Source organism: Podarcis pityusensis (genome assembly GCF_964106645.2).
Source record: "Podarcis pityusensis genome assembly, chromosome: 6".
Classification (NCBI taxonomy): domain Eukaryota; kingdom Metazoa; phylum Chordata; class Lepidosauria; order Squamata; family Lacertidae; genus Podarcis; species Podarcis pityusensis.
The window spans coordinates 51,391,428-51,402,598 of record NC_138030.1 but is presented as its reverse complement, the minus strand read 5'-3'; the positions used below and the strand labels follow the sequence as shown (position 1 = coordinate 51,402,598).

General features: G+C 41.9%; 1 protein-coding gene and 1 long non-coding RNA gene across 11 annotated transcripts in view; one reads left to right on the top strand and one right to left on the bottom strand.

Moving 5' to 3' along the window:
- Positions 1-358: 358 nt before the first annotated feature.
- Positions 359-11,171, bottom strand: part of CCDC17 (coiled-coil domain containing 17) — a 29,181-nt gene continuing 18,368 nt past the window's right edge. For 6 of the 10 annotated variants that reach the window (XM_081009331.1, XM_081009333.1, XM_081009337.1 and 3 more), the window contains 16 exons: positions 11,035-11,127; positions 10,043-10,250; positions 9,829-9,935; positions 9,208-9,348; positions 8,201-8,355; positions 7,774-7,894; positions 6,864-6,980; positions 6,369-6,466; positions 6,064-6,276; positions 5,496-5,670; positions 4,834-5,016; positions 3,782-4,033; positions 3,041-3,109; positions 2,081-2,158; positions 1,679-1,783; positions 359-1,103 (listed from right to left, as the gene is read on the bottom strand). In XM_081009331.1, coding sequence (XP_080865457.1) covers positions 1,074-1,103; positions 1,679-1,783; positions 2,081-2,158; positions 3,041-3,109; positions 3,782-4,033; positions 4,834-5,016; positions 5,496-5,670; positions 6,064-6,276; positions 6,369-6,466; positions 6,864-6,980; positions 7,774-7,894; positions 8,201-8,355; positions 9,208-9,348; positions 9,829-9,935; positions 10,043-10,250; positions 11,035-11,127 — 2,145 coding nt within the window. In that variant the 3' untranslated portion in view covers positions 359-1,073. Of the gene's footprint in view, positions 1,104-1,678; positions 1,784-2,080; positions 2,159-3,040; positions 3,110-3,781; positions 4,034-4,141; positions 4,273-4,833; positions 5,017-5,495; positions 5,671-6,063; positions 6,277-6,368; positions 6,467-6,863; positions 6,981-7,773; positions 7,895-8,200; positions 8,356-9,207; positions 9,349-9,828; positions 9,936-10,042; positions 10,251-11,034; positions 11,128-11,171 lie in introns of those variants that run through there. The other 4 variants (XM_081009335.1, XM_081009334.1, XM_081009336.1 and 1 more) reach the window with 4 other exon arrangements.
- Positions 2,150-5,642, top strand: LOC308479132. The gene is made up of 3 exons (XR_013987483.1): positions 2,150-2,659; positions 4,756-4,988; positions 5,509-5,642. It is a non-coding gene; the product is annotated as an uncharacterized lncRNA (long non-coding RNA).

Below are 11,171 nucleotides of genomic sequence, written 5' to 3'. Positions count from 1 at the left end.
GTTCTACAACAGCAGTGCCAGGCTGGCTTTCAGTTGATGTACTGACTTGTAAATGTCTGGTTTGTAAGGGTTTAGGAAGCAAAGTAGCATTTTTTTGTGGTTAGAAAATTGTGGCCTAGATACTGAGCAGATATGGGGCCTAAATGTTGGTGGCATTTCTTCCTGGATTTAGTTTGAAACTGCAAGTCTGAGGAAGCACTAAATCATGGGTAAGCAAACTAAGGCCCGGGGGCCGGATCTGGCCCAATCACCTTCTAAATCTGGCCCGAGGACGGTCCAGAAATTCGCGTGTGTTTACATGAGTAGAATGTGTCCTTTTAATTTAAAATGCAGCTCTGGGTTATTTGTGCGGCTGATGAACAGTAGACTGGCCCCCTGCTGAAAAAGTTTGCTGACCCCTGCACTAAACCTTTTATGTCTACTGTGTCAGACTGGAAATAGTTTTGAGAGGATGAGCCTCCTAGCAAATTTTGTGGGAGTCAAGCAGAGTGCAGGCTAGAGTAGCTGCAAATAGGAGGGAAGACAAAGGGTGGAACTTAAAATAGATCTGCTTTGACAAACTAAAAAAATGAATCAGGCTTGTGTTTGATGCAAAATGTCTCATTTGTGTGTCAGACACATTACATTAACTCAGCTGGAAGAAGAGCCCAGGTTAAAGTAGGATTCTGTTGGGGAGAAATGATATAAGGGTGAGAGGCTCATGGTTGCTAGAATTAAACCACTACTTAGAAATGGTATAAAGAAGATATGGAAAATACTCAGTCCGGAGAACTGATGCAGGTTTAGGTGCACAGCAGCCAATGTTTGTGCAGTTTCCAAGTAAGGAAGTGACACCTGGGTTTTTTTTAAAAAAAGCAAAATAGCATGGCTGCTTCAAGCAGGTGATTATCCCTCATTCACTGCCAAGATGTCAGCCACATTAATATACTTTACCATAACCACTAATAAAACACAGGTGGCCACTTGAGGTATTAGGCTACGGGATGGACATTCTTCATAAACTTAATAAAGTCTTGCAATGATTGCCAGTAGAGTAAGCTAGTATGTAGCCTAAGATGTCTTGTTCCTTCTCTTTAAATTTGTTCCAATGCCTTCAACTTTGTCTGAAAGAAAAACATGCAAGTCACAATTAAACCTGCACTGCTTATGGAGAATGTGGACCAGTAAGAAGTAAGCAGCACATAAGCGGCACACAAAGCACCACCAAACCATTCTACATTCTAAATCTTATATTAATAATCCAAAAATTGAGACAGGAGCCACAAACAGAAAACTCATTTAAATTTTGTCCTAAAGGAAGATTCAGTCTTTAAAGTTCCTTTAGCCAGGCTCCTGAATCTTACTTTTGGACACAATTTGAATGAGTTTTCTGTTTGTGGCTTCTGTAGTAGATCTTGTACCTTGTTCTCTCAATTTTTGGATTATTAATATAAGATTTAGAATGTAGAATGGTTTTGTAGTGCTTTGTGTGCCGCTTATATGCTGCTTGCTTCTTGGTGGTCTACTACAAGAATTGGCAGCATAGGTTCATTTCTTCAGTATGGAGAATGTGGAGCAAAGCTTTCGGTCAGGAAATGTATGTAGCAAGTTCCATTTGTTCTGATCTCACTAGAATGGGTGTACTTCAAACCTTGCAGTTAAATTATAATTTATGTCATAGGAGAGCTGCAAATTTTACCTGTTTTCTTGAAGTCTCCTGCAACATTAATTCTGCAATTTTTCTTCCAGAGGGTTCCTTATGGTACAGATCTGTTGTCTCTGGCAGATAAGATTGATCAATACTCTGAAACAAATGACGAGGTCAGCTAGGATGTGATGATCTAATGTGTGGTTAGTTTGTGCTCTGAACAGTTACTGGTAACCTTTTTAGTATACGTGATTTCTGACAATCCACTATAAACAAGTCACCTGGCTCTGTTTTACAATTTGGCTGCACAGAAAATTGATAAATGGTAAACATGAAAGTGAGATTGCTTTTGGTTTTCTCCAGTGGATGGTTAATTAGTATGCTCATCCTTTTGTTTTCCTGGGTGGAATGAAAAGTTTGTGATGATTAGATTCACTTAGCTAGTATACGTACCCCTGATGTATATCTGAGTTCATCCCATCTTCCATCTGCTATGCGCACAACCACAGATGCACCTGGCACCAACTGGATCTGGAAGTTTCAAACTATAGCATTTAGTACATTCTTTTATATGCGTGATTGTTGAACAAGAATAATGGTGAAACGTTGGGGATAAAGTAGGGCTTACATAGATTGCAGGCACCTGTCATACCTGAGGCTGTTGAGGTTTTCATATAATTACAGAATATCCAAGTGCCTCCTTACTCTATACTGGAGCCTTCTACTCCAGGGTTAGTAGACCACATAAATGTTCCCCATTGCACACAAATGAATCTGTAAAGCAGTGGTTCTCAAAGGGTGTGGCAAGAAGATTCAAGGACAATCAAATATTTAAACATTTCAGTGTAGTATACAGTAGTATCAAAAAAAAATTTATTTGCAGACTATGGATAAATATATTTACAAAAAAACACTAATTTGAGTTTCTTTTCTCTCAATGTATTTCTTACCAAACAATTTGGTATGGCGTGAGCAAATTTTTATTCTTGGAAGTGTGGCCGAAAGAAAAACATTTTAGAACCACTGGTTCAGGTAAATTTTCAATTTAAAGATTACATTATAAAGAAACATAGTCTTGTACATTGGTTTATCTGACTTGGCAGTCTTCAGGGAGGATCTCTGCAGCACAAACACATTTTGGAATCCATTTGTATGATGGTGGGGCTGATGTTGCAAACCACCTTCTGTCTTGCTCCCAAAAATCTTTGCCAGCCATGCTCCTTGGAACTTTATGCACTTGCAGTAGTGTTTGAGAAAATTGGGATTTGTGTGGTCTACCTTTTGCATCAGTTTTTGTTACTACCCTGTATAATACGATCTAGAAAAGGATTGCAAGTGCTCCCCTTACTTCACCGTTTTACTTCTTGGATAAGCTTTGTGAAGCTACTGCTCTATGCTTAACTAGTCTCATACCTCTTTCTTTTGGAGCATGCTCTTCATAATGCTGCTGCATTTCCCTTCAGATAAGGAAGCCAGGATGATCTGTTAAGGAAAGAACAAACCACCTACTGTTTCTTTGCAGCATTCTTTTAGTAGACTACTGCAAGAGATTCCTTAAGTGAGAGAAATAGTGAGAAGTGTTCCCAAAACAATACAAAGTAACATTGTAAAGCTTACTAATTTTGTATACACCCCAAACAACATCTTGAAATTAGAAACTGATTGCTGACTTTGGACTAAATTATAGTAGTGTGTAAAAACAAGTGGGTCAAGAGCTGGTGACACTTAAGCCAAAGATGGGGTGGGGAATGCTTAGCAGTTATAGGCACTGGTTCATTGCTTTGCACCATCACCACCTCCAAAAGCTGGGAGAACTAGTTGCCATTTGTACCCTTTGTCATTGCTAAGATATTTGCAGGCATTAAGCGTACACAAGTAGGGACTTCAGAAAGTACTGAATTCTGTAGGGATGAGCCATCAGTTCTTAACTGATGCTGCATTCACATAAAGCTCAAAAGTGGGGAAGTGGATAACTTTCAGCTTGACAGAATGGTGATATACAGGTGATGGAGGGAAACATTGTACAGAATATATGTGTGTGTGTGTGTGTGCGCGCTAATAAGTGCATGCCCCTGCCCAGCTGCTGGAATTTGATAGTTTTTGCAAGAAAATTGGCATGTATGTCGTAACTTTTAGCTGGTTGGTTAACTATACCTGACTGGGAGCCCCCTGGTATAAGGGCAGTTGGTAAATGCCAGTGTTGCAGTAACCTCTGGAAAACACATGAAGAGCTGTCCATGCCCCACTTTTCTGAGTGTAATGTAACTGTTCCCCTTTTAGCATGACTCTTCTTTGTGCTGCTTGGCATTCTTTTTCACCCGAGGCACATTGGGCAGGATTCACCACACCTTGGTACAGGTGAATGATGATGGCTGTATATTCATGGTAAACTCTGTGGGGACAGGTCTGAAAAACAAGTTGCAGGTTCTGAAAGGAAAGGCTGAGTCACCTGTTGTGTACAGGTTCACAAATATGAGTTTGGAAATAAATATGGTCATCAGTAAGAAAGCTTACACTGTACTCCACCATGGGCAGACTGCCTCATTCAAAATCATGCCAGGTCTCCTTAACACAGAATTAAATTTCACATACCCGGAGCCCCCTGGTATAAGGCAGTGAGTAAATGCTGGTGATATGACATGTTTCTGTAAAAAATTGGGCAGCAATGGATTTATGAAAGGAATGCACACACTTCCTTTATGTGGAACAGAAATTAAGAACCCTGAGCCTCGCTGCTAGCAAAAATGTTTGAACCCCAGTAGGGTATCAAAATATAGGCTACAGATTTAGTAGGGATAGGTGGTAGGGAATCAGCCTAATTATAGCAATACTAATTCACTAGAGAGAATGTTTCTACTTTGCTGAACTTTTCTGGAGCTAATAATTCTGCTTAAAACTCCACCTAGTTACCTTCCACACAGTGCATCTTAGTTAACTGGTTACTAGGCTCAGGAGGCATTTAGCCACTTTGCTGTAGACTCTGCTGAATAAGACAGATTACTTGTGAAAAATACCAGATAAACCAGTGTTGAAATACAGATTGGTTCCTTACAGCATGGGACCCATCTTACTGAAAGGCAACGGCCTATCCTTTGCTGAGTGGAACACCCAGTGTCATCTTTTTTTAGTTGTAGGCCATTCTCAGAGTCCTGTGACTGAAGGGTGGCTTACAGAGTGATGGAACAACAAAATAAAGGATGTGATACCTTGAAGCCATCAAGCCACACAGGCCATTGCTGGTAGCTGTTATTGTCAAGCTCCTCAACAAAGATGGGGTAATCATACTTCAGCCATTGCGCCCCAAAGTAACATGCCCCAGGTGGATTGAAGCAGAATTGGGCGATTGTCAAGCCAGACCATGGTAAGTTCATGCCTCTGTCCAATGCAAACTGCAATACCACAGAGATTAGATGTCAGTCTGGATAAGAGCACTGTACACACACAGCCAAAGCTTAGTTTGCTCACAAACATTAAATACTAAATTTGTTTCTCAACTATACCATTTCAAATTACTCTGACATGCCAGTTTTCTGTGAGCAGGGAATTTTTGTCCTTAGCAATATGAAGTAATACAGCTGAGAAAGTCAACTTGTTTAGAAAATTAAGAATACTAGTGGTTGTCTTCAGAAGTTGATAAATGCCTGTTAATCAACATGTAGCTAAAGGCACAGCAACAGAGACCAGGTTAAAGGTTGATAACTATTTTCAAGTGCAGAAATTACTCAAGACTGGTTATAAGTAGCCAGCATTACTATCGATGTGACTACTGAGTTAAACACAGCTTACTTCCATCTCTATAGTATTCTATCCCAGCCATGTATAAAATGTTGTGCTAAACGGCATTTCTGTGAGTGTGATAGCTATTCACCTTGATGCCGTAGGTGGGAATGTATCTGGAGACATAGGTGAGGCTGAAAGGCTGTGGACTGCTGCCTGGCACCCGGGTTAGTTTCTGATGGATCCAGGTGACAACCTCCTCATCTGTGCTTAAACTCTTAGGACTTTCAAGCTGGTGAACTATTTCCCGCACTGAAACAACAGACCTGTGTGAAACAAAAAGCTGTTTTTGCTGTAGCCCACAGTTACGGAATTCTATCATTTCCTACCAAAGTGTGTTGATGCATGGGGCGAGATGCTTGGCTCACCCTTCTGTTAATCTGATTTGAATGTAAGATGGACTGTTAACGTTTTGTAAGGTTCCTTCTGCCCTTTGATTAACATTTTTTTCCAAACAATAGGCTCATCAAATACATAGTCCACCATGGAACACACTATAATGACTCAGCTTTTATATATGTGACTACAGTGACACCAAAAATTCTTAAAAGTAATAGCTGGCAATCCTCTTAAGGGAGACTTTTCCACAATTGCTATGATTCCACCTTTTATACTTCCATCCATCCTACAGCCACTGAGGAGACAGAAACTCAGTTTACCTGTTGGTCATGGCTTCATAGAAGCAACTTTCTCCTGCAGTAGGCTTGGCCGAGTCTGAATAATAGACACCATCAGAATAGTCAGGCCTGGACTGAAAGAGGCCCACTTTGGCCCAGTTTGTCTGAGGGACCATGCTTCTTTGTAAAGTTTTATGGCTGGAATTTACAGGCGCCTTGATAAGCCTCACTAGCAGGGTTGCACAGGGCACATACCTACAGGGAAAGTGAGAAGACAGATATTAGGAAGGTTGTATGATGATAAGATGGGGAAGGAATTGGAAATGATGTAAGTGAGAGGGGCTCACCGTCCTATTGATGTCAGAGAGCTGGTAGAGAAGGGCTGATCTGGGCAGGGACTGTTGTGAAAAATACGGAGCTGATGAGCACCATCATTGAGGGAGACCTGAGGAAAACAGTAATCAACATCTATCCACAGACCCTTTTTCCTCCTCCTTGGGAAATATATTGTGTTTCCCTCCTACCATTTGCATCTGAACTGTAGAGAAACAGCAAGATTTTTGGGTAGGGCTCCAGGTCACACAGCAGTTATGGTGGGATGGGATTTTTGGCATGGCACTAGAAAGCATGAGCATTAATAGTAAAAACCTATCCTGTGAGATCTAGTGGGAATGTGAAACATTCTTGTAGCACTTTGGTTGACAGAAGAATGAGAGTTCCTGAAATACCCATGAAGAAAGAAGGCATTTTCCTACTGGAGCCTATCAGCATTATAAACCATGTCCTAACTTCATTTTCAGAACTGAGGCTGCTTCCCCTGAACTCCCCTTCAGTTAATTCACCTGCATCCCCTTGGCCTCTGGTTCAGGGGCTGTGTGTGTTCCACATTGCACAAAAACATTGAGAGCTGCCCAACCGATTTGGATGAGCTCAGAGGTTAAGCGATTGATGGAATAAACCTGTAAAATACCAAGAGACATTAGTTCATCCCCCCCTGGCAGCTAGACCTATAGTTCTGTTTTGTGTTGGAGGTCAGGAAGATGTTGGCATAATGTCCTCCATGAAGAATATATTAATAGCCCTGCAGAATCAGACCAAAGGCCCACCTAGTCCAGCATGCTGTTCTCATAGTGGCCAACTAGATGCCTATAGGAAGCCTGCAAGCATTCTGCTGTCTTTTGAAGATATGCCTCAGCCTGCTTACACGGGCATTCTCTTAATCTATTGACCTGAGCCTCCAGTTTTAACTACTACTTTGTTTTAGTATACACCTGTTTTGTTGCATTTTAATTATGGGTGTTTATATTTTAATGTTTGTGCAACTCTTATATTTTGTAGGTTGCTTAGAAGCCTATTTTGGCATTAAACAGTAAATAAATAGCAGGACCTAACCCCAACAATACTCTTCCCTCTTGTGTTCCCCAGCAACTGGTATTCGGAGGTATAATGCCTCTGCCACTGGAGCCATTAATAGCACCCAGTTCTAATATGATGAGAGGAGGAGAAAAATGTCTCTCTATCCAGTTTATCCTCAGCATGCATAATTTTTATACAGCTCCGTCATTTGCCTCCTTACTCTTTTTTCTAAACTAAAAAGCCCCAAATGATGTAACTTTTCCACACAGGGGAGTTGTTCCAGCTCCATTCCAGGAAAGGAAAGATCCTTAACTTCCTAACTCTTGACCCCCAACAGGACATGCTTCATTCATTGGCAGCATTCTTTGCTCGCCCTTTACCCATACCAACACAAACCTTTAATAGAAGAGTTGCACAAGGCGCTATCACTGGCTCTCTGATTTCAACTGAGTAGTTGTAAAGTGGATCAAATATGCTGCTATTCAGGTCAATCCCAGTGCAAATGTCTGGCCCAATTCTGAAAGGAAGAAGCAGAAACAACCTTCAGCTAGATGTTTTCCATAAGAGGGCATTGTTAAGCTCCTCTGTTGTCGTGGCACCTTGAACTGAAGCAAAACCCTTTGCGTGCTTCAGGGCATAACCATAGAAACATTAAAATCAGGGGTAGGAGACTGAGGGTCATTCTGTCTGGAAGGCTTGCACAGACAGAACAATTGTGAGAGTGCCCCATTGAATTCCAACCATAGCACGTATGCAGCCTGGGAGAAGCAGAGGAAAGATGGCATTTTAGGGAAGAAAAACCCAGAGAACTGTTCCTCCTTACTGCATGAAACCACTGGTGAAGATGCGAGCAGTGACCCTGGTAACAGTGACACCATCAGGCAGGAAGCGGGCTCCATCAATGTATAGATCAAAGCCATCTCCAGCTCTGAAAGGCTCTACAGGAGGGGTCTCCCTGAAATGATGAATAAAAGCTTCCTGTGGGGGGAAAAGTTGTGATGATACTAAATGGTCATTTTACTGCACTTTCACTCAGTTTAAAGGTCCTTTTGTTTTAACAATCCCGAACAGTTTATTATCATGAGCAAACATAAATGCAATTTGTTGTAAACAAATGTAGAGAAATGGATGCTGGTGCAAAAATCTTAATGCCGCATATACTCTCAATGGGGTCTGAAGTAGCAGTGATTGACCAGGAACAAGACCTGGGGGCCATAGTAGTTAGCTCAATTAAGATGTTGATCCAGTGTACAGGAACTGTGAGAAAGGCAAAATCCATGCTAGGGATCACTAGGAAAAGAACTGAGAATAAAACTGTCGATACCATAATGCTTTTATACAAATCTATGGTGTGACTGCATTTGGCGTTCTGTGTACCGTTCTGGTCACCTCACCTCAAAAAGGATATTGTCGTGTTGGAAAAGGTTCACAAAGGGGCAACCAAAATTATCAAGAAAATGGAGCAACTCCCCTGTGAAGGAAGCTTGCAGATTTGGGACTTTTTAGTTTAAAGAAAATGTGCATGAGATGTGACATATGTTTATAACATTAAGCATGGCACAGAGTATATAGAGAAAAGTTGTTCTTCCTCTCTCATAACACCAGAACTCCTGAAGACCCAATGAAGCTGAATTTTGGAAGATTCAGGACAGATAAAAGAACTGTAAATTGCAGTGCCCAGAATTCTTTGAAGGAAAGGAGGTTCTTCAGATACACTTTAAAGGTATAATACGTATGCAGCCAGATTGTGTACTGAGTGGAGGTGGAAGGTCTGTCCCAATTATCCCAAGCCCTGTAGGGACTGTAAAACCGTCCTTGCCCAGCACTCACATGAGGCCAGGTTTTTGCTGGGTCAAGTGGAGGTGGTGACTCTGGTGGGAAAGGCTGCTCAGGTTTCTGGGTGCTGAAGACGTGCAGTCTTAAAGTAGCATCACCATATATCTTGAAGTCCTGATGATTCTCTTCCATTGACTAGGAGCAAAGCATTATGTGCAGATGGGAATGAAACAAGAGGAAAGCATAATAAGGCACAGCTTAAAACATGGGGCTTTATCCAGTGCTCTGTGCACATAGCTTCACTGGCACAACAGAAATTCCATTTCTTCTGCCCCCATGTGCTTCTATTGCATGCATAGCAGTGTTTTATTCCAGTGGAGCTGCAGTACTAGATATGGTCCAAGGAATCAACACACAACAGAATGGAGGCTTAACCAATGATTCAGTCCTCTTAAGTATTACATACTGTTGCTTCCATATAAAATATTGCTCTATGAAGATTACAGTTGTAAGTCTTTACTAGAGTAAGCCAGTAAGGAGTGTTGCATCAATAAAAGCAGCAAGACTGAACGAGTCATTAGATGTTTAACATCTCTTCAGCCTTTTGCTGGTATTAATATTGGCGTACTTTACCTACCTGGTTAACCTTGGTTTGCTTTACAGGAGTGGACTTACCATCACTGACAGAGCTACAACAGGTGGCACAGGGCCATGATACAGAGTCAGTGTATGAGTCCCTGTGTTCCAGACAGGCATCCCATGTTCCCCTTTCTTCATTGCACCTGTGAAAGCAGAATGCAGAAAACTTAATTCCTAGACTAGTAATAGGAAAACCTTAATTCCTGTGGGGAATCATAGCACCAGGCAACCAGAAATGCCTGCAGCATACCTGTAACCATCACTTTATGGGATTCATACATCTTGGTCAGTCTGAGCACAGCCCAGGCAGCCAGCCATTCATCACTCCCTAGTAGTGGCTGGTGTTGAGGCTTGAATCCTTTGTCCCAGGGGGTGGATGCCATCCTCCCACTGGGCCAGTGGTAAAAGCGAGCAATAAGGATCATGTCCTGCTGTGGCTCAACATCCCAGAAGGTTTCCTGAAGGAAACAAAAAGAAGCAGTTCAGGTGAGCCAAGAGTAGTGCTATAATTTCCAGCACCTTCTACCCTTCAATTCCCTCTGCCATACACCATACTCAAAAACCGCCTAACTGTTTTCATGGATTAGGAATGAGCATGTTTTTCTCTGAGCTCAGAACTGCTTTTACACCATTGGCAAGAAAACCCAAAGCCCATATTTTGCAAACAAGCAACATGAGTGCTTCTTATCGTTAAGCATGGGCATCCACAAGAATTATCCCCAGGACTGGGGAAAGTAAATACTCTAAACCAATGTAAATACTTATCTAGCATCAGAGAACTGGTCTACCATTTCTGGTAACAGGTGACTGAGTTGTGGTGAGGTCTGAGCAAACTTGGCCTCTGAGAAACAAATACAGTGGTACCTCGGGTTAAGAATTTAATTCATTCTGGAGGTCCGTTCTTAACCTGAAACTGTTCTTAACCTGAAGCACCACTTTAGCTAATGGGTCCTCCCGCTGCACCGCTGCCACACGATTTCTGTTCTCATCCTGAAGCAAAGTTCTTAACCCGAGGTGCTATTTCTGGGTTAGCGGAGTCTGTAACCTGAAGCGTCTGTAACCCAAGATACCACTGTACAGTATTCTAGCGCTTGCAGCAATGGTAGTGCTACGTAACCATCCAATCAGTGCAAGGATAATAACCTGTCTGAGGACACTCTGTGAACTTCCCAGCTGGACTGGGATGTAAACCTAAGTCCATCTCCAAGCCTAACAGTCTCCTGCCAAAGCACCATTCTATACCTCCTGTTCTCCAAACACGAAGTAGCCATGTTTAATATTGGATCTCATGGAATCGGTGCAGTAATTCAGTCCCGAGTCCTTGGTGGCAATCACCTGAAATCAAGTTTGAGAAAAATGTAACACATGGTCCAACTTCC